The sequence below is a fragment of the Mesoplodon mirus genome (genome assembly GCF_964341445.2).
Source record: "Mesoplodon mirus genome assembly, chromosome: 8".
Lineage (NCBI taxonomy): Eukaryota > Metazoa > Chordata > Mammalia > Artiodactyla > Ziphiidae > Mesoplodon > Mesoplodon mirus.
In genome coordinates, this window is record NC_138984.1 from 99,523,128 (window position 1) to 99,545,369 (window position 22,242).

General features: G+C 53.7%; 1 protein-coding gene across 1 annotated transcript in view; it reads right to left on the reverse strand.

Annotated features, from left to right (window-relative positions):
• The window catches only part of MYO7B (myosin VIIB), a 91,832-nt gene that overhangs the window by 24,981 nt on the left and 44,609 nt on the right, over positions 1-22,242 (reverse strand). The window contains exons 13-22 of the mRNA XM_082630160.1: positions 18,233-18,443; positions 17,462-17,597; positions 12,968-13,131; positions 10,335-10,472; positions 8,416-8,568; positions 7,740-7,838; positions 5,933-6,027; positions 2,947-3,031; positions 1,395-1,613; positions 392-562 (exon numbers count right to left, since the gene is read on the reverse strand). Of these exons, the coding sequence (XP_082486286.1) occupies positions 392-562; positions 1,395-1,613; positions 2,947-3,031; positions 5,933-6,027; positions 7,740-7,838; positions 8,416-8,568; positions 10,335-10,472; positions 12,968-13,131; positions 17,462-17,597; positions 18,233-18,443 (1,471 nt within the window). The remainder of the gene's footprint in view (positions 1-391; positions 563-1,394; positions 1,614-2,946; positions 3,032-5,932; positions 6,028-7,739; positions 7,839-8,415; positions 8,569-10,334; positions 10,473-12,967; positions 13,132-17,461; positions 17,598-18,232; positions 18,444-22,242) is intronic.

Below are 22,242 nucleotides of genomic sequence, written 5' to 3' on the forward strand. Positions count from 1 at the left end.
CCCACCCAAATCAGACACGCCCTCCTCCTGCTGTGCGTTTTCTACCTCGGGTCCCCAGGTCACATACTGCAGAGCAGCAGCCACCGAGGTGCCCTGTGACAGGGGCCAAACGCACGCGGGAAACGCTGCCTGATTGAAAGCCCAATGACATTTGCACAGTAAAGGCTCTAGGAAGCCTTGCAGGTAAGAAACCTGCTCCACTTGAAAGGGTTTGACCACAGAGACCCTCACTTCTGTTTTCCCTGCATCTTCACCCAGGACCGCAGAACCCACTTCAACACCTACCTACTCCATTGGCTCCCCGAGCTGAGTCTCGGCTTTTCAGTAAAGCCTAGAGGTTGGCCCCTAGACAGAGCCCCCCTCGCCGCTGGGCTGGCAGGGCCTATCTTACCTCGACGTGTGACGTGGCCTGGCCCTCCTGCCCGCCCATCAGGGAAGGCAGGAAGCCGAACACTTGTTCCACCATCTCCGTGTCGGTGACAGTGTCGTAGATGGACTTACGCTTCCTGCGGGGGACAGCGCTTGGGCTTTTCTGCTCTTCAGCGGGGATGACCAGAGGCTCCTGCACAGACATCCCGGGGGGCCACGGTTACCACAGGCCCGGCTGGGGCAAGCCCCTCCCGGAAGCCAAATAAACCTCCCCCTGCCATATTTGTCCAAATCAATACATTTCCCTCTAAAATCCTAGGTTTTAAAAGCGAGAGGGACTGGAGATCAACCAGCCTGGGCTTCTCCTTTCCCAGTGGATAATGAGAGGTCCAGAGAGGGGAGATGCTTGCTGGTCCTCACAGGGTACCACGCCAAAGCCCGAAGACCCCCAGAACCTAGCTGCAAAACCCACTCAGGCCCACCTGGTCCCTTCACAAAGAGCACCAAGGCTCCCCTGGGGGAGGGCCCTGGGCCTGCCCTGGTTTGTGGCCCGTCCGGGGCCATGTGGGTGCAGGAACACGCTGCTGACATGCCTGGGGCTCTGCATTCTTTCTTGCTCTGGCCACTGTAGCAGCACTGTGCTCCGTGGACCCATTTTCATCTACGGAGCAGGGGCAGACTTCGTCCTAGGCCCTCTTTCCTCATCACCACTGCCAAATGAGCAAGTTCTGAGGAGTGAGGCTGAGTCTCAGGTGCTCTCCGAATGGAGGAAATGGGATCACGCAAGGGTGAAATTTCAAAACGCAGGGATACGCATCTCGGCGCCGCTCCCCTGTGCCCTGCCCTCCCGCCTCTCTTGCCCGGACTCTCTTGAAGGCTTCTCTTGGTATTTCTTGGTATTTTTGGACCTGGATGGGCAGGAGTGTCTGGTGAGAGCCCTATGTTGCTGTTCATTCCTCCCGCCTACCCTCCCTCACCTGGGCCCAGCCATCTCCCACCTGCCCGAGAGGGCAGTGACCACCTACGTTGGCTTTCTGCCGTCGGAAGTTCCGCCGGACAGCTGTGCCCCTGGCGTACGCCTGGATGACCACCACTGCCCTCCTCTTGGCCTGGACCTGCTGGCGCACCAGGTAGCCCCTGCAGAGGGCCTGCAGCTGGACCATCCTCTGCCGCATGGCCTGGTACTGCTTTGCCAGCAGGTGGCTCCGGGCAATGGCCTGCAGACGTTCAAAACCCAGGAGGACCTGTGGAGGCAAGAAAGGACGGGCACTCACAGAGAGGCCTGGGCCCAGCAGGGCACAGAGCAGAGAAAGGCCTTCCCGAGGGGACAGAGAATAAGGGGCAAGGTGTCCTCACAAATTAGCTTTACAGTTACCTGCTTTACGGCAAAGTGCTAGTGCTAAACTTTTACGTGCCTGTGAGTACGAGCATATTAAATGAGTTACACTTGTAAAGCAGTTAGAACAGAGCCTGGCATGAAATTAGTGCTAAAGAAGTCTTTTTAAATGGCGTAAATAATAAAGTAGTTTCCTGGTAGTTCTACCAGTAACAGAGAACTGGTTTGGGTGTCACATGCGTGATACGATTCCAGAGGCCTTGCTTTTCACACCTGCAGCCAAGTCCAGCCAGCTTGTGTGGAGCTAGAGTGCCTGTGTGGAGGCCTATGGCCGGTTCCATCAAGCTAATCCCTCAGGGATCTTGAAAATAAAGAGGAAATAATAAACTATGAGTACCTGCTTCTATGCTGCAAACACACCCTAGGCCACAGCAGTCCCTAAGCCTCTGGGATGGCTGCTGTTGGCTTCTGAAAGACCAACCTAATGGCTGCCAGGTGTGAGGGGTCATGCTTCATCTTACTGGTTTGGAAGTCACACAGACATGCATCCAACCGCCAGCTCTGCTGCTTACTGATTGCATGCTCTTGGGGAAATGACTTAATTTCTCTATGCCTCGGTTCCTTGACATACAGCATTGGCTTAATAATAAATAAAATGATGCACACAGAGCAACAGGCCCCAAGGAGCCTTTCCATCCATGTCAGCTACCAATGTGCCCTTGGGAGCACGGAATGCGGACAGGTCTGGGTCAGTTTTGCTGACGTGACCACTGCATGTCCCAACCACAGTCGCAGCCATGACCAGGACAAGCGGTCAAGCAGGCCCCACAGGACACGGTTAAAGGTTGTTCTGGTTTGTTTGTTGCACAGACACTCAGCAGTGCCTGTGGTCAAGGAAAAAATTAGAAAAAAATGCTTGAAACAGAAAGTAATCAATCCATTAACTTATTTTGTTGCCTGGAAATTGGGAAAAAAAAAAGCCACCATCTAATTTCAGAGTAGGACATCTCATTCTAGCTCTGGAGATGCCCCAAATTCTGCAGGAGAACGCTTTGAAACCTGCAAACCTTGTGACTTGACACTATGCTAAGAGGAGTGTGTGGGGTGCTGAGGTCTGGATCATGCCTGTGGCTGATGGGATGCTTCCTGCCCCAGCTCTCACAGTCATAAACCAACATCAACATTTGTTTCTAATTGGACGGCTGCTCCTGCAGGCTCCGCCTCCCACGTGAGTCTCTTACCAGCTTGAAGTTCTTCCGGCTGTAGTAGCCTCTCCACCAGGCCTGGAGGGTCACAGCTGCCCGCCTCTGCCTTAGGAACTCCTTCCTAGAAGCGGAAATGCAAGTCAGTGGTAACAACCACAGACATTTTAAAGCCTTTGGGGGGAAAAACTGATTTTGAAGGAAGAGAGGTAATGAAATGTTGGGGGAAATGAATGCATACAATATTTCTTTTCCAGAAGCCTTTATAGGCTGAAAGACAGACAGGTTAGGAGCTTAAAATCTACTGCCAACAAAATTTGTGAACGAGGACAGTTCAGTTTTTATTTATTTATTTATTTAAATTGATCTATTTTCTTTTTATTTTCTTTATTTTTTTTGGCCACTCCACGCAGCTTGCAGGATCTTAGTTCCCCAACCAGGGATCGAATCTGTGCCCCCTGAAGTGGAAGTGAGGAGTCCTAACCACTGGACCTCCAGGGAATTCCCGAGGACAGTCCAGTTTTTAGAGTGAGGAGAATAAATGTCCTCGTTCCCCCCACAGATCTCTGAAGGGATAAAACCCATTTCCAACTTTTTATTCGTGGTCAGACTCTGCCCCCTCCTCTGGCCACTAGCCCAGGGGTTTACCAGAAATCAGGTCAGGAGTCTCAGGACCAGAGCTCCTCTCTGGGGGCAGGTCAAAGCAGAGGGCAGCCCCCAGACCCAGGCAGCCTGGCAAGCTCCATCAGACTGCTCCCTCCACAGGGAGGAACGCGGGCTGAAAACTGGAGGTAACCTGAAACCTCACCTCTGGGGAGTCAGAGGTGCATACGGATGTACCTTTTCTCCCACACTTAACTGAGTTTTCTTATCACTTCTAATAATTTTTCAGGGTATTTTCTTAGGTTTAGGACAGTAGATCTCAATCATATTAAAAATCATCTTCAGGGAGTTGGGGGAGGGGGAATTGGATGAAGGTGGTCAAAAGATGCGAACTTCCAGTTATAAGATTAAGTACTAGGGATGTAATGTACAACATGATGACTATAGTTAGCACTACTCTATGGTATATATAAAAGTTATTAAAAGAGTAAACCCTAAGAAGGATTTCCATCACAAGGAAAAAAAAATTTTTTCTTTTGTTTTTGCATCTATATGAGATGGTGGATGTTCACTAAACTTATTGTGGTAACCGTTTCATGATATGTATAAGTCAAATCATTATGTGGTACACCTTAAACTTGTACAGTACTGTAAATCAATTATATCTCAGTGAAACTGGGGGACAAAAACCAAAAACCAAAACAAACAAACAAAAAAGAACAAGAAAAAAATCATCTGGAGAACTTCAATATTTATTGATGCCTGGGTGCCGTCCAGTCCAATTAAGTCAGAATCTTTGTTGATGGGTGGACAATATATATCTGTATATCTATCCATTCAATATTTTTTGGTGCATGTACACACACACACACACACACACACACACACTCACATGATGATTCTAATATAAGGCCAAAGTAAACAACTGAGTTATCTAAAAATAAAGATAATTTGTCTCCTTTCTAATATTTATACCAGTGGTTCTCAACTGGGGGTGATTCTGCCCCCCAGGCACATTTGGCAGTGTCTAGACACATTTTTGGTTGCCATGACCGGGGGTTGGGGAGGAGGATGCTACTGGCATCTAGTTAGTAGAGTTCACATGCTGCTAAGCATCCTGCAGTGCCCAGGACATCCCCCTATAAAAAAAAGTTATCCAAGCAAAATGTCAATAGTGTTGAAGTTGAAAAACCCTGATTTCTATATTTTCTTTAAATTTCTTGTCTAATTGCATTGGCCAGAACAGCAAGAACACCATTAATTACCAATGGTGATCACTTCTGGGAAGATGGAGTAGACACACTTTCCCTTACTCCTCCTGTTAACTACAACTAAAAACCCCTAGACATTATATATATAACAACCATTAAGGAGACTCTGAAAGATGGAGAGAAGAAGGAAGACCAGCTAAGGATCTCAGACGCAGTGGTAACTTCTCTGGATTTCTTTTTGCCTCACATACCCCAGACTAGGAGCTGAAGAAGTAGGCAATCCAGAAATGACAATGGGCACAGACCAGAAAGACCCCAAGAAAAGCCTTCTCTCTCTACCAAAAGGATCAGGAAAGGGGCAGTTTAGCAAGACAGAAAACTTTTAGATAATAACCAAGTCTACTCCAGTGAAACACCATGTAAACAACAGTGGTTCCCCCACCTACACCAGAAGATGCCCAGTGGAAAGCCTAGACGTCCACCCTCACCTGGGTTGTGTAGGAAGTCATCCTTGATGGGTAGTAATGAGCCCACCCCCAACAATGGCAGTGGAGACCACTGGGGAATCCTGAACCTGTATGGCCTTCTAAGCCACACCTCCCCGCCTCATGACCCTGCTTGCTGGTGCCCATGGCCACTATTCCCGTGGCTCAGCCACTTTCTCGCATTTTGTCCTATCTGGGTTTCCAGACCTTCCTATGGTTGGCAACGGGCCGACAGGACAGCGGGGAATGGCACCATGGGACCTGCCGAGCCCCCTGGACGTGGTGAGGGGGAGGGAGGTGGTCATATGGCTGATTTACTGAACCTGCACTGAAATTCAAGTGTTATCTTCTTACTGACCAGGGAACCGAGTCAAAGACAGTTCTTTTCTTCCCTCCAAAACCAGCCACCTCGTAAAACCAAACCCACACATTCTCTAAGACAACTGAAGGAGAACGTCGAGATACAGTCGAAACCAGAGCTGACGCTTCATTCGGCTCTGGCTTCCGTGGTGGAGTCTGGCCTCCACCCCAAAGATTCAAATAATGTATTAGAATTCTCTGGCCAACACAGGCTGCAGTGTCCCTGGTCAAGAGGTCCCGACAGCGCTTCTGCCTCGGTTACCCCGAGAGGGGGACCAGTGGGAACATGTGGCCCTTGGGGGGTACAGGCCTACCCAGGGTACATGGCGGGTGGGTGTGTGGGCTGGGAGGGGGCGGGGCAGGCACCTGTGTCTGTAGCCCCGCAGGACTCTCTGGATGCTGACTGCAGCCTTGTCCAGGGCCTGGCTCCTCTGTATCGCCAGCAGGGTTTCGTGGTTTTCCTGGGATGGGAGAGATCTCATCATGCAGCTGCCCTGCCACACCCCTACTCGCCCACCTGCAGCCGGAAGTCAGGGTCTCTCAGACTCTTCCCACACGGCTTCTAGGAGGGCGGGCAGGGGAAGGGGCCCTCATGTTGCCACCGATGTGGCTCAGAGCAGAGACCCGCAGCTACATCCTCAGCCCCAATCCAAGAACTTCCCATTTCAGCTCCTTCTTCTTGTTAATTTGATCTGGGAAATTTCACTTCTGCTCTGGAGAACCCAAGAGGGGGGCAAAAAATTTCCCCAAAGCTGTATTTTATTTCCCAAAATTCATGTGCAACGCTCATTCAGCTGTAATACAGATGCATGCTTGTTTCCATATAAACATGAATTCCAGCCTTTGCATAGAATTCATAGTGTGAGGTGATGAGCCGTATTCATCCCTGAGCAGTGACTTTCCCTTTCCCACCTCCCTGCTCCCCCTGGACCCCGGGCCCCTGAGCAGTGACTTTCCCTGACCCACCTCCCTGCTCCCCCTGGATCCCGGGCCCGGAAGGAAGGGACTGTCTTTGCTGAGTAGAGCGCAGCACAGCCCTTTGGTAAGTGATGAGCAGAGGCCAGGGGCTTGGTGGCCCTGCCTGCCCCCATCAGTCTTGCATCAAGCAAGCACTGGGTCTCTTCATGTGCCTGGGTGGGCCCTGGGGACACAGAGATGGACTAGACCCCCGACTGTGGCCTCATGGAGCAGCCAGGGAGGGGGAGGGATGGAGGGGCGGGCACTCTCCTCCCCTCCTTGGACAGCCACCCGCGCTGACCCCACTCTCCATACCACACCCTCCTGGGCAGCGGCCCTGGGACTCCCCAGACCTCTTCCCTCTGCCAGCCTCACCTCCCCAGTGGAGTCTGAAGCCCCTCCGCTTCTTCCTTCCTGTCAAGCCCCACAGTCCCAGCACAGGCAGACCTGACTAACGCATGGACAGACGGGCAGACCCACTGGAGAGCTGGGGCTGGGAGGACAGACAAGGACGTTTGGGCAGGCTCTACGGGGGAAGAGGAGAGAGTGGAGGCCTCAGGAAGGGCAGTGGGGACGAGGTGGGGGGCGAGGCGGGCTGGCAGAGCCCTGATTCTAGCCCTGATCTTCTCTTTCTCGCCCTGCTGACCTGCCCAAGGCGTGTGAGGCTAGGAGACACGGAGGTTCTCTCCCTGTGGCTCTCTGACCCGGTTCACAATCCTGGAGGGCCCGAAGGCCAGCCTCAAGGACGGGAGGCTGCCTCTGCGTGACCTTGAGCCTCCCTGTGAGTTGATGGAGAGGGAGATGGGAGGTGGGAGATGGTGCTGCTTGCGCTGGCCGGCCAAGGACCTGTCATGGGGGGAGGGGGCACACTGCCTCCTGCCTGAAGCCCCGCCTCTCCAGGGAGGCAGGGGCGGGGCTTCCCCAGGTCTGACTGCAGACTGTGGCCCCGGGCCTGAAGAGCTGTTCTCCGGGACACTGGGAGACCTCCCTCAGCTCCTTCTTGCTCTCCCGCGGTGGCTTGGAGGCAGCCCCTCCTTTTTCTCAGGCCTTGCCCTAAATGCCCTCCTCTGAGAAGCCCCCGGGCTTTCTCGGGCCGGGCTCTCCCCGTGACGCCCCGCCTCCCTTCCCCCCTAGCGTGGCGGCGCAGGCGCCCACGGGCACCAGACCAGCCACACAGGCTTCAGGAGGCTGAGCACCAGCACGTTCAGGGTCTCACCTTCAGGAAAATTTTGGTCTTTCCCACTTTCCAGTTTTTGTCTGTGCCCAGCCAGCCTTCGGCGATGCGCAGGCTCATCTGGCGAAACTTGCCCCGAAGCTGCCAAAGAGAAACAGGAGTGGCTCTGTGGAGTCACGCCGGAGCCTAAGGTCCCTCCTCGGGGGCTTCCTAGGGAGCGGGGTCCTTCTGTTCCCACGGGGGTCGCCGTCAGGGGCTCCTGGGCCAGGGCACAGGCACTGGGCACCCTGGATCAAGGGTGGGGCCCCGGGGACCACGAGGCCACCACACCTTGCAGGGCCTGGGGCCTCAGTGTGGCCGTTGGACACGGGCAGCCCAAACTTCAGGATGGCTGAGTGTTCGGGGAAGGCTAGGAAGCAGGAAGTGTCCTGCACCCTGGCCACTTATCTCTGGGACATTCTGCCACGTAAAAGAGAGTGTTTGCTTTTAACTGCGGATGCTCCTAGAAGGAACATATTCAGCCGCTAGCCTCATCCAGAGAAAGGAAGCAGGAACGGGGGTCATTTCAAAGCTTGGAGTCCAGGGAGGGGCCCTGGGCATCAGGCGGGCAGCCCGCTTGGAACGGGGGCCGTGGGGGCGCCCAGAGGCGGCTGGGTTCTGCAGATGCGCACACCGCCTCTCGGGCGGGGCCCGTGGGCTGGGCTGCGGGGACGCACACCTCCGTGCGCACGGCGCTCGGCAGCAGGACGCGGAACCTCTGCGAGAACTCCTCGAACGAGTAGCGGATGGGGAATCCGGACTTGCGGATGTACACCGTCTCCATCATGCCTGAGTAGCGCAGCTGCCAGATGCACAGCTCCCGGTTGAAGAGCTGCGGGCGCGGAGGAGAGGGGCTGATGGTGTGGGCCGCCCCCTCCCCGACCTCCCTGCCACCATCCCTCAGGAGAACCAAGCAAACGCTTGGTTTCATGAACGTTCTGTTTTGAAGGGAGATATTTGGTTGAAGTCGCTGCAAAGCCCTGGAAGTGTTTTCCAAGGAGATAAAAAGTCGATAACATACGAATTGGGACATCCACAAGAACACCAAATGCTTCCCGCATTTTCAGAATATGCAAAGTATGAAGAACATCAAAGTGTTTTTGCATATGCCACGTTTAAAATTTTTTGAAGTGCCCCCAAACGATGCCAGAGAACACGGCTTCCTTCTGGCCTTGCCTGTGTTGGGGTGACCGGTGCCCCTGCAGTCCTTCTGGCTGGAGCTCTATCGTGCCTCTCACACTCTAGTGGAAGGAATAAGTACCTTTCCTACTTTGAGTCAGAAAATATTCTAGTCATCTTAGTCTCTCCATCCTCCAGAGATGGGTATTTGGAGAGGAACTTGGCCACGATGCTTTGCACAGGGGTATGGGGTCTCAGCCATGGCCCCAAGACTCTGCATGCCTGGGACCCTCGAGAGCCCCCCTCCACCTCCAACCAGGAGTGTCTGGGGACTAGGGGCAAGCCCTCCAATCTGGCAAGCCCACCAGCACCTGGAAACACGGAGGGCCACAGAGGCTACTGCCTGTGGCATCAAGGGCCGCACAGTAGTTAGTTTCGGGCAACTCCTTAGCTCCCATTTATTATTTCCGGTGGACCTGGTGCTTTTCCTTTAATCTTTACAACAGCCCTACCTGGTGCGGTACTTAGCTTCAACTTAAAGACAAGCTGCCTGAGGCTCAGGGCCATGCTCCTGAGTGGCTGAGTCAGGGTTCCCACCTTGAGCCTTCCTGGCCCCTCAGCCTGGGTTCCCCTATGCCCACACAGCAGCTACCAACTCCCAGAAATGTCTCAGCCAGGGGCACCCACAAGACCTGAGAATGATCCTCAGGCCCCCACCTGTGGGCGTGGGTGGAGGACCTCTGGCAGCACAGTTACTCTCTCACATCTGTGCATTGTGCCTTTAAGGAAGACACACTTTGGATCTCCTGGGCCAGCCTGAATTTCATATGATTTTATACTTTTCAAAAAGGCACTTCATTTAATGTAATATTATTTCTTTTCTAAGTTTTTTTTTTTAATCATGTTATCTCCTCTCAGATGGCATCTCCCAGTTTCTGGAATCCTGTATTTGCAGTGTCTGGGTGGGATTCCCAAGCCCACGGGTCAGGGGCTGGGCAGGCAGCAGGCTCCCAGCCCGCCCCACACATAAGCAGATAAAGCCGCCTTCCAAGGGCTGCATGGCCTCAGGTCTCGGCGACCAGCAGTTGGTGTCAGTCTCTAAAATCACAGTATTGGTTGCTGCCCCTTATGGAGTGTGGTTTACTTATGCAGATGTGGCAAAAACGTCATGTGCAATCCTTGCTGCCTCCTGCAGGTAGATCCTGAATTTACAGAAGAGAAAACTGAGGCTCAGAGAAGCAACACACCTGGCCAATGGCAGGCGAATGGCAGGGCTGAGACAGTTGAGGTCCGGGTGATCCAAAGCCCTGAAGGTCACAGACCTTCGAATGGCCTAGACTGGTCACCTGGCCTCAGTACCCCCATCTGTAAAATGGGGGCAGATAGCTCTAAAGCTGCCCAGACACTCGTGCAGGGACTGACATGACCCCAGATGCCATCAGACTCATCCAGTAGAGGCCCTCTCCCTCCCCGCATTACCAGTGGCTTCTTGTACTCATTGGGTTTGATGCAGCGGATGAAGTAGGGCTGGCAGTTGGTCAGGATTTTCATCAGCTGGTCCAGGGACTGCTTGAACTGGCCCGCTAAGGTGGAGGGCCGCTTGCTGGAGTCTGCAGACTGCAGGCAAAAGCACAGGGCACAAGTGGGGGGCTGGGGAGCTTGGCCTGGGACACAGCTGACCCATGGTACAGTGGGGGCTTCTGCCGAGGCTCCGCAGGTGGGCACGGCTACATTCGTCCAGTCGCTCATTCATTCACCTAGCACAGGTTCCCCAAGTGCCTATGTGTGCAGGTGCCCAGCTAGACACTTGGGACCCAGAGCCAAGCAAGACAGGGCAAGCCTCCTGTCTAGGGGTGGGGCCCCCCAAGTGGGGCGCACAAGATGATGCACCAGGGTGAGGGGCGAATGTTAGAACTCCCAACTGTTTTACCTCACCATTCTACTTTTTCAGTTTTTGTATCGGTTTTATATGCTCTTTTTGACTGTTTTATACTGTACATTGTAAGCATTATAGTAAATGTACACAGTTTTAAAATACATGTATTAAAATGATGGATGCAAGAGAAAACAAGAGCCCAAGCCCCGGGACAAGAGTAGTGTGTGTTTTTGTGCAATGCTGGCCTTGGACAATGCTCCTTGATCAAACCTTTCCAAGGTCGAATGTTCTTGAGCAAATGTATGTACGGCCAAATTGCGTCAGTCTGGAGATACGAGTTCACTGTTTAGCGCCTCTGAAAGCAGGATGCAATTGCTGGCAGGCCTAATGACGATGGGCAGCATTTTCCTGTTGTCCTGGTTTATAAAATAATGTGCATTTCCCTCCACTGTCATTCTGTTCCCTGAAACCTGTGGGACATGCTCTGGTGTCCCCACAGGGCCAGGAGCAGGCCTCAGCTGTGACGTCCAGGCTGGCTCCGTGAATGCAGAGGGTCTGGCCCGGCTCCGCCTGGTTCCAGACCTGGGCAATTCCTGCACAGCCTCGCGGCTCCTTGGTGCCCCCTGGGCTGGCTCTGCACGTGGCCTTGCTGTGGGCCCTGGGCGCTAAAGCCTCAGGAGTAGAGGTGGGGGTGGGGATGATGAGAGGTCAAGGGCACCTCAGTGTGGCCAGAGCTGACTGTGTGGCATGGGGTGGGGGACAGGGGGTGTCCTCTGCTGCACCCACAGTTCCTGAGCCCCTGAGCCGGCCTCATCTCCCTGCCTGGGGGTCGGGGAGCTCCTCGTCAGGTGACTCACAGGGCTTTTCTGGAACAGTCACTGTTAAGGGGTGAAGGCATGGCTGCTGGGGGTGTGCAGACCTGCACCCTGCTGGGACGTCCTAGGCCGCTCGGAGGAGCACCTGGGCTCTCTGCTGCCCACCTCCCTGGCCAGGAGCCTCAGTGCCGCTGCCGCCACACCACACACACACACACACACCACATACCACACACACACCACATACCACATACACACACACATACACCACATACCACACACACACCACATACCACACACACCACACACACCACATACCACACACACACACCACATACCACACACACACACACACACCACACACCACACACACACCACATACCACACACACACCACATACCACACACACCACATACCACACACACACACCACATACCACACACACACACACACACACACACACACCACATACCACACACACACCACATACCACACACACACACACACACCACATACCACACACACACCCCATACCACACACACACACACACCACATACCACACACAACACACACACACCACATACCACACACACACCACATACCACACACACCACACACACCACACACCACACACACACACCACACACACCACACACCACACACACACCACATACCACACACACACACCACACACCACACACACACGCCACATACCACACACACACACACACACACACCACATACCACACACACACACCACATACCACACACACCACACACACCACACACCACACACACACACCACATACCACACACACACACCACATACCACACACACCACACACACCACACACCACACACACACACCACACACACACACACCACACACACACCACATACCACACACACACCACATACCACACACACACACCACACACCACACACACACGCCACATACCACACACACACACACACACACCACATACCACACACACACACCACATACCACACACACCACACACACCACACACCACACACACATACCACATACTCCCCCACACGCCACACACACCACACACACCACACAGACACACACAAACCACATACCACATACCACACACACACCACACACACACGCACCACATACCACACACACGCACCACACACACACACCAGACAACACACACACCACACAACACACACACAGAGGCCGATATAGAAAGAAACATGATAAGCCAAAGCAGGTGGGCCGTCTAGAGTCCACCACTCACTGGGAAGCAGGCGGAGTCCGTTCCCCCGCCCCGGCCCCGCCCGCTGCCCCTGAAGCCCTTCTCCCCGTTTTCAGTCACCTCTGCCCCCCGCCTGAGAATTCCCGACACGAGAACCCAGGCCCCCAGCTGGGCAGGGCCACCGAGCCCACCTTGAAGAGTTGGCTGCCCGCCTTCACCCGGACGGTGGTCCCTCGGCCCAGCTTGCGCTCCGAGGACTCCAGCCCGAATATCTCCCGCAGGAACTCGTTCTCGGAGGAGTGGACCAGGGCGAGGATGTCCTTGCTCAGCACGTCCCGATTCTTCTCCAGGAAGCCTGCAGGGAAGCAGAGTCCCCCACCCAGCTCGGCCACCGCTGCTGACTCCGGCGAGGGGCGGGCGCGGTGCGACAGGAGTCCCGCAGGCCACCCCTCCAGGCCTGCCTCCCTCACCGGGGACCGGCGCCGGGCGCTGTCACGGTCACGGCCACATCCCGCGGCCCGCACTAGCCCCCATCCGAGCCGCCGCCGGTCCTTCCGCCTGATTACCCTGCCCGCCTCCCGCCCCTCCCTGCCTGCCTGGCCCCCCTGCCCTCAGGGACCTTCCTGAGAGGGCACATCACCCGTCACCCCTCTGTACCTTTCCTCTGCTGCCATTGCCTGCCTTCCTCCTCCTCTCTCCCCTGGGCCTTGCACCCCACCCCAGAGAGACCTCATCTCTCCGCCAGGCCCTGCGTCCCACCCCAGGGGGTTTCATCTCCTCCAGGGGCGCCTGCAGCCTCCACGAGCTCTCTGGGGCCCTCTTCCCTCCCATCCCACCCAGGCCAACTCTGGTTTGTGCTTCAGACCAGCTCAAGCGTCGTCTACTCCAGGAGGCTCTCCTGTCCCACAAGTGGGGTGAGAGGCCCTCCTTGGGGCTCCCTTCCGCCCTGTCACTTGGCTCAGGGGTGGCCTGAGGACTTCCCATCTGCTCCGCCAGCCACGGCTCCCCGGGTGGACCACGGCAGGAGCGAGTCCATGCCCCTCAACATCCCAGCGATCCCAGCCACCGCTGTCACTGCCACATACACCCAGGAACCCACTGGCAGACGGAGTGTCCGTTCCATGTGCAGTTTAGACCTCCCCCAGGGCAGTGCCTGCAGGCTCTCATCAGGGCTCTGAATTTCTGGGGACCCTGGACAAGTATGATCGAGGCAACTGCGTGTTTACATAAAGGAGCCAAAAGAAGAAGAGAAGGAAAAGGAGAAAGTACGGAAACCTCCCCACCCCTCATAATCCCTGAAAATCTGGCAACCTGGTCACGTCCAGGCAGCTTGCAGTCTGGAGGGGAAGACCTGGGCACTCCCACCTGGAGGCCCACCCTTCCCAGCTGGCCGGTCTGTGCAGGAGCGCCCACTTCAAAACGCCCCTGCGGAACCAGCGTGGGGGCAGTAGCTGCTTTGCTCTTACTGGAAGCCCAAAACGGGGAAACGAAAGAAATTAAACACCATTTGGCTTCCTGGCTTCAAGGATGGCGTGGGGCATGACTTGCTGATTATGAGGTCCTGAGACGTATTTCCCTCTTCATCATAAGTTTAAACTGCACCGGTCTTGGAAATGAATGTGTGCCCATAGGCATTGTGTGCACATGCGTGTGAGCATATGTGTGTGCTTGGACAGAGTAGGTTTAAGAATGAAGCATGTCTGTCACTCACTAAGGAGACCCTGAGGGCCTGGGAACCCCAGGGCCCCCTATCAGCCCTGCTCTGGGGCCTTGGAAGGACTTTCTAGGGCCAGGGGGCCCTCCAGCCTAAGGACTGAGCCTCCAGAAATCAGGGAGGGCAATGTATGGGCTGAGCTGTTTGCCCCCAAAAATCCATGTTGAAGCCCTAACCTCTAGTACCTCAGAATGTGACTATATATGGAGAGAAGGGCCTTTAAAGAGATAATTAAGATAAAATGAGGCTGTTAGAGTGGGCCCTAATCCAGTCTGACTGGTGTCGTATAAGAAGAGGAGACCAGGGACTTCCCTGGTGGCGCAGTGGTTAAGAATCCACCTGCCAATGCAGGGGACACGGGTTCAAGCCCTGGGCTGGGAAGATCCCAAATGCGGCGGAGCAACTAAGCCCGTGCGCCACACTGCTGAGCCGGTGCTCCACAACTACTGAAGACTGTGCACGGAGAGCCCATGCTCTGCAACAAGAGAAGCCACGGCAATGAGAAGCCCGCGCACCGCAACAAAGAGTAGCCCCCGCTCGCCGCAACTAGAGAAAGCCCGCTTGCAGCAACGAAGACCCAACACGGCCACAAATAAGTAAATTTATAAAAAAAAACAAACAAAAGAAAACAAACAAAAAATCCCCAAAATACTATAAAGCTCATCTGTGTATCTCTGCCATTTAACAGTTAATTTAACAAAACTATAACTGAATTGTATGCACACCAAAAAAAGAAAAACCCACACAACCTGGTGTGGGGTGCAGGAAGGCTGCATCAAGGGTGGAAGAAGGAAGCCTGGTTCCCCCTCTGCCAGCAGGTGCTGTGAGAGGAGGGGACTGGACCGGGAGCTGGGGCCATGCGGCCCTCACCAAGCTGGGAGTGGCGAGAGCCTAGGCGAGGCTCCAAGGCCACCTGAGCCCCTCTCCCAACTGTGTGCCAGGAGGCTGCTTTCTGCAGGTGGGGACAGGCAGACACTTGGTGGCACCCTGTGCCTCTCCAGGCTTAGGCAAAGCCTCCCAGCCCTGGGTATTCTCAGAGTCGGGGGAGGGTCAAGGCACCTCTGGGCTCAGTCCCTCAAAACACAGAGTAAATGGGGCTTAAGTTGTCAGCACAGCAGGGCACCAAAAGAAAAACCAGCGGGCCCATCTTTAAAGAACATGAATAAAATTTTGCACTCAGAAAGAAGCTACCTTAATCTTAGCATACATGAACGTTTCAGGTCACTTCAAAAACTAAAACTTGGCCTTGAGTAGCCCATGGACGTTGATGCGCTCAGTGTCTTTGTATTCTGGGATTCTGGGGTCTCACTAGCTCTGGTCGCTCCCTTTCAGAAGAGCCCCAAAGCCAGGATCTGGTGGGAACTACAAAGGAGCAGCCTCACCTCCTCATTCTTCCAACAGAAATAATCCCCTGACCTCCTCACACTGCCCCTCTTCTATGTAAAAACATCAGGGGCTTCCCTGGTGGCGCAGTGGTTGAGAGTCCACCTGCCGATGCAGGGGACGCGGGTTCATGCCCCGGTCCGGGAAGATCCCACACGCCGCGGAGCGGCTGGGTCCGTGAGCCATGGCCGCTGAGCCTGCGCGTCTGGAGCCTGTGCTCCGCAACGGGAGAGGCCACAACAGTGAGAGGCCCGCGTACTGCAAAAAACCCCCCAAAACATCAGCCCCTCCTGCTGCCTTGTCCCTCCACCTGAAAAGTGCTTGGAGCATCCCTGACTCCGAGTTTCCATTTAAACAGATCAGAGCAGCTCCTCATTTCTCCATACGAGCCCCACAGTGACACTATGACCATCTGCCTCGTTTTCCTGACCACAGCACTCTCTGGTCACCTTTCCCATTTTTCTAAGCACATCAGCAGGTTGACCGCCCCAGGCCTTTATTTCTCCAATCAAAACCATGCCTGACCTTATCTCAGCATATACACTTTCACTACCAAGAGAGTGAAAAGATATCCCACAGAACAGGAGAAAATATTTGCACATTCTGTATCTGTTAAGGTACTTATAATAAAAAAGAAGACAATTAGCATGTGCTCATAAGCAGCTGGAGAAATTGGAACCTTCATATATTGCTGATGGGAATGTAAAATTGTGCAGCCACTTTGGAAAACAGTTTGGTGCTTACTGTCAAAGTTAAATAGGATTACCATAAGACCCAGCAATTCCTCTCCTAGGTATATACTCCCCAGAAGTGAAAACATATGTCCACATAAAAATTTGTATGTGGGGAATTCCCTGGTAGCCCAGTGGTTAGGACTCTGTGCCTTCACTGCCAAGGACCTGGGTTCGAGGATCCTGCAAGATGTGGGGCGTGGCCAAAAAATAAAATTTTTTTTTTAAAAAGGAAAACTTAAAGTTTTGGACATGAGTGTTAATAGCAGCATTATTCACAATAGCCAAAAAGTGGAAACAACCGAAATATTCATCAATTGATGAAGGGATAAACAAAGTGTGGCATATTCGTACGGTGGAATATTGTAATTTAAAGAAACAAAGTACGGACACATGCTACAACGTGGAAGAACCATGAAAACATTATGCCAAGTGAAAGAAGCTAGTCACAAAGACCACATGGTGTACAATTCCGTTTACGTGAAATGTCCAAAACAGGCAAAACCATAGAGACAGAAATCAGTGGTTGCCTAGGGCTGGGGAGAAATGAGGAATGACCGCTAATGGGAGTTTCTTTTGGGGTGATGGCAAAGTTTAAAAATTGTGGCAACGGCTGCATAATTCTGTGAATATACTAAAAACCGTTGAGTTGTAGACTTCAAATGGGTGAACTCTATGGTATGTGAATTCTCTCTCAATAGAACTATTACTCACAAAACAAAACACAAACAAACATGCCTGGTCCATTCCATTCCCTCTGTCCCATTGCTGGTTCTGCAAAATGACCTAGTCCCCTTGGCCTCCCTGGAGGGCTCGGGATTTAGAAGGAAGGGGCTATGGAGAGGAGCTGCACCCACCTTCTGCCTGGTAGTACACATCGCCGGCAAAGTGGGCGATGCCAAATCGGGCATCGTGGATGTTCTTGGGCTGCAGGAAGGCCTTGTTGTTGGCATGGACATTCTTCAGTTTTTGCAGCAAGGTGGTGTCTGTCCCCTGGAAGAATGGATACCCTATGGGCTGAGGTCCCAGAGTCTAGTGACGGAGAGGTCAGCTGGCACACCCCCAGGTCTCAGGGGCTCCTTCAAGGGGGCAAAACAACTGGGTTCAGAATCACTGAGGGCCTTTCTACAGACAGCAAACGGATGCCCAGGTGGCGGCAGCTTGCTGCGGTGAGTGAGGACAGAGGCGGGAGTAGAGACTGGGTCTGCCGATCCTCACCGCCAGCTCTCCTGCTCTCCCCTTTCCTACAACTGCCCAGGGACCAGAGCCTCTCCCTCCTGTAGATCAGAGCTCTTACTGACTACCTTTGAGAATCCATCTCCCCAAGGACAGGCAGAGTCCCCCAAAGTGAGAATGAAAGTGTTTCCTTGTCTTGAACCCTCTGCAGCCCTTGACCCACAAGGCTGAACAAGCCCCCTCTTGGGGTGTGTTCTTGAATCTAAATAATGCATGCTGGGGAGTGGGAGTGAGGGTAGAGTCAGGTGCCTCCCTGCAGGGGGCAGGCCTTGAAGGAGAGGAAGGCTGGAAGGCTGGGGCTTGTCTGCTAACTCCCGGCAGAGGTTGCACCAGCCCTGGAGTTTCCCACGTGTGGGGTCCCCACCCGAGGGGCGGCGGGCCCAGGGGCGCACCTGTGGGAAGCGGCTCTCTTCGTCCAGGAGGGAGATGATGCTCAAGGGCTTGAGGGCCAGCAGGTCCAGTGTGGGCAGGTTGTCGTTGTAGTGGATGTAGTCCCAGGCGATGCACTCGGTGCGGTATTCCTCCTGCTCCATGGTGAACACATGCTGCACGAAAAGCTGCTGCAGGTGCTCGTTAGCCAGGTTGATGCAGAGCTGCTCGAAGCTGTGGGGACAGGGCCACCCCGGGCGGGGAAGGGTTGGCTCCATTGCTACCGCAGCCGGCCACTGGCACACAGCTGCATACCCCCAAACACATGCACACGCTGACACACAGCCTCTCTCTTCTTCTACCTCCACCTCCATCACCTCCTCCACCCCACAGCAAACAGAGTCAGAGAAATGAGGAGGCTTGTGTATCATCAAGCCCCTGCCTTTGGTTCCTTCCGGTCCCCTGCGGTCCTCTGCCAGGCCTGCCTATCCTGACACGGAGACAATCCCAGGGCGACCAAGTGTCCTGTAGCCACCCGAGCATCCATGGGCAAGTGGCCTTGGTATTAAGATGAGCTTCTGGCTGGGCTCCTTTGCATCACCCAGACATACTCCCTACCCCCACCCCAATCCTCCCAACCTTGGGAAAAGGGTCCACCACTTACTGCCCCTAGCTCAGGTCAGAAACCAGCCCGTCATGCCTGACACCCCTCTCTCCCTCCTCCCCAGTTCCAATCAGTTGCCAAAGTCTGGTCCACGCTTCCTCCAGCACAGACCTGTTTACTTCTTTTCACCGCCACTGCTGCTACCTTAATCCAGGCCACACTTCTTCCTCACCTGGAGCACAGTAACAGCGTCCTCATGGCTCTCCCTGCCTCCAGCCTCACCGCCCCTCCCACCCATCACTCTCCACAGCCACCAGAGGGAGAAGATCTGATCCTGCTCTCCCCCTGCTTCGAATCCTAGAGGACCTGGGCACCCATTGTTTTTGGGATACAGACAGACAGTGACACAGTAGAAAGTCTGCCTGTCTCTGCCAGGAAGTGGCTGAGGGGCACCCTGGACTTCTCACAGTGCTGGGAAGGCACCTCGCTCCTCCTTAACTCTGAGTCTTCTTCACACATGTGAGCCCACTCCCCTCCTTCCTCTGACCTGTTTGTTCTGCTCTGTTCTGACCCTCTGGGTCTCACTTAGGCATTTCTTTTTCAGGATGGGTTGCCCATTTCTGCAAAGCCGCATGGTACCCGGGACTGGTTGTTCAAGGTCTGTTAACCCAAGAGAGTGAACACACTGCCTGCAGAGTGTGGACTAAGAATGCTGCCTGCCATATCAGTAAACAAAGGGTGTCACAGCCATGAGCCCTGAGGGAACTCAGGATGGAGACAAGGAATGACCACCATCTAGCAGTCATCAGACTGCAGTCACCCCCAACGGTGCAGATTGAGGAGACTCAGGATAAGAAAGCACAGGACACTGGCCCCAGAGAGCTGAGGTGCCTATCCAAGGAATGATTTCAGTGAGCCCTGACTCTTGCATCTTCCCATGCATAGAAAAGCGCTAAATGCCTTAACTTGGGATGTCTGATTTTCTTTTTATTTTTTTATTTTTTTATTTTTTATTTTTTTTTTGCTTTATAACAAATTTAATCAGTTATACATATACATATGTTCCCATATCCCCTCCCTTTTGCGTCTCCCTCCCACCATCCCTATCCCACCCCTCCTGATTTTCTTTAATTAACAATAATCTTTTGATGTTCCAACTACCTGCCCTTTGTTGCAAAACTGTTATATGCCTCGGGACCCCCCTCACCTCCTCGGAGCAGTTTTCTCAGAGTTACTTGAGATACTGTCTCCTGGGCTTCAAGTCCTAAGAACGTCCACTGAATAAAACATGACCCTCAACTTTGAGGTTGAGCACTTTTTTTCAGTCGACAAGAGCGCTCGGTGAACCCTGGTCGGGCCAGTGCCTGGGTGCTGCGAGTGACACGGCCCTGCTCCTTCACGTGGCCCCCGGACTGCAGCCCTGTCGCAAACCCGGCTCGTGGCTCCTTCACGGAGGGTCCTTGCATCAATGGCAAGGTCCCCTACAACCAACTACTCATCCACCTCTACAGGGTCCAAAAGTGTGCTTGGTCTGCTCAACGGTCCCTCTCAGGGCCAGAAACCAATGATCAGAATCACTTTTTAGTTTACTTAGAGCTTGCATTGCGTTGGGCTGAGTTCTGCCAGCCCTACCCCATCCCGCCTGCCTGCAGAGAGCTGGTCCTGGGAGGCTGTCACCCCCGTGTGCTTGCATTCGGAATGGCTTGTATCTTGACAATCCTGGCCAAGTTGTTAGGGAAACCCCTGACCAAAACCGCCCGCCCTGGCCAGGCCCGATAGTAACCACTTGCGTGAGTTATCTTACAACAGGAGGTCCTGGTAAGGAACGTGGAACTAACAAGCTACCACCAGCCACAAGAATTTGGGAAAGGTCAAAAGAGAGAGGAGACACAAGTCCATATGTCCTACCAACCTCCCAGAATCCTTCTCTCTGGAATCCATCTCAGCTGAGCGATGTGCGCCCCACCAGGAAGGACCCTGAGTCAGAGTGATTGGCCAGAGACAACTCGGAAACTAACCCCATCACTGTAAAACCTGCGAGCCACGTGGCAGACCAGTTCTCCTGGGTTCCCTTGCCCTCCTGCTCTCCACCCGGGCACCTCTTCCCAATAAAGTCTCTTGCTTTGTCAGCACATGTGTCTCCTTGGACAATTCATTTCCAAGTGTTAGACAAGGGCCCACTCTCGGGCCCTGGAAGCGGTTCCCCTTCCTGCAACAAAGGGACCTTCTCAGACTTCAGCTGGAGATAGGGCCTCAGGCAGGGGCATGCCAAGGTCAGGACAGCCCCTTGGCTCCTCTGATAGTGCCCAGAGGCCTCCACTTGGAACCGAAACCAAGCAGGACCCTGAGGGACCCTCCTGTGTACAAAAGCCCCTCTGTGTCCCCCGTTTCTTGTTTGTGGAGAAAGGCTTTAGTCTCCTAGGCCATCCCTGAGTTCCAAAGAGCAGACTCAAGCAGTTACTAATTAGGGAAGTGAGGAAATGCAGTCAAGAAACAATAATGCAGTGATAAAACAGAGTCTTAATTCTTCCTCAAGGGGTACACATAACAATGTGATGCATATCTTTGAGTTCTTCTACAGAAACTAAGACCCCTGCCCAGGTGGAGGATGGTGACTACACACTGACCACAAGCACATAGACCCCAGACTGGTTGGAACCAGAAGGTTGATGATTAAGCTACCTGAAACATCACCCCATTACCTCACCACCAACCAGTCAGAAGAAAGTCCACAAGATGATCACGTATGCTATGACCCTCACCCCTAAAGTTGCCTTTAAAAAACTTTCCCTGAAAGTCATCAAGGAGTTTGTGTTTTGAGCATGAGCTGCCCGTTCTCCTCGCCTGACCCTGCAATAAACACCGTGTTTTCCTTCACTATAGCCCAGTGTCAGTAGATTGGCTTTGCTGCACTTTGGGTGAGCAGACCTGAATTCAGTTCGGTAACAGAACCAACTCTAGGCTCCATCCAGCCCATCCCTTTAAATGAACCAGGCTCACCTGGGTAAGCTAGGTCACGCCTGTGGGACGCTTCCTGCTTGCTTGTCCCTAGTCCTCATTTCCTCGTCCTCCGGCCCCCAGATAACGCCCCAGAGCAACACCTGTCCTCATCTGGCCCCACTGCCTGGCTCCCCTCCCCACCCCTCTCTACCCCCACCCCCAGCATTCATCACAGTCTCAGCTGGGAATTACTTTTCTGAACTGCCTCTTGCCTCCAGCTCTTCGGCCTCCAGACTGGGACACTGGATCAGAAGTGTCCCGCCTCACCTTACCCCTGCCAAACTGAAGAGTCAGTGATGGGCCACAAACCCCATTACCTAGTAGGATATCCCACCTAGATGCAGTTGCATCAGTGTTACTGATTTCCATTTTCACCCTAACCACATGTGATGATTCACTCCAGTTCTTGAGGAGAGTGGATGGCTCAAG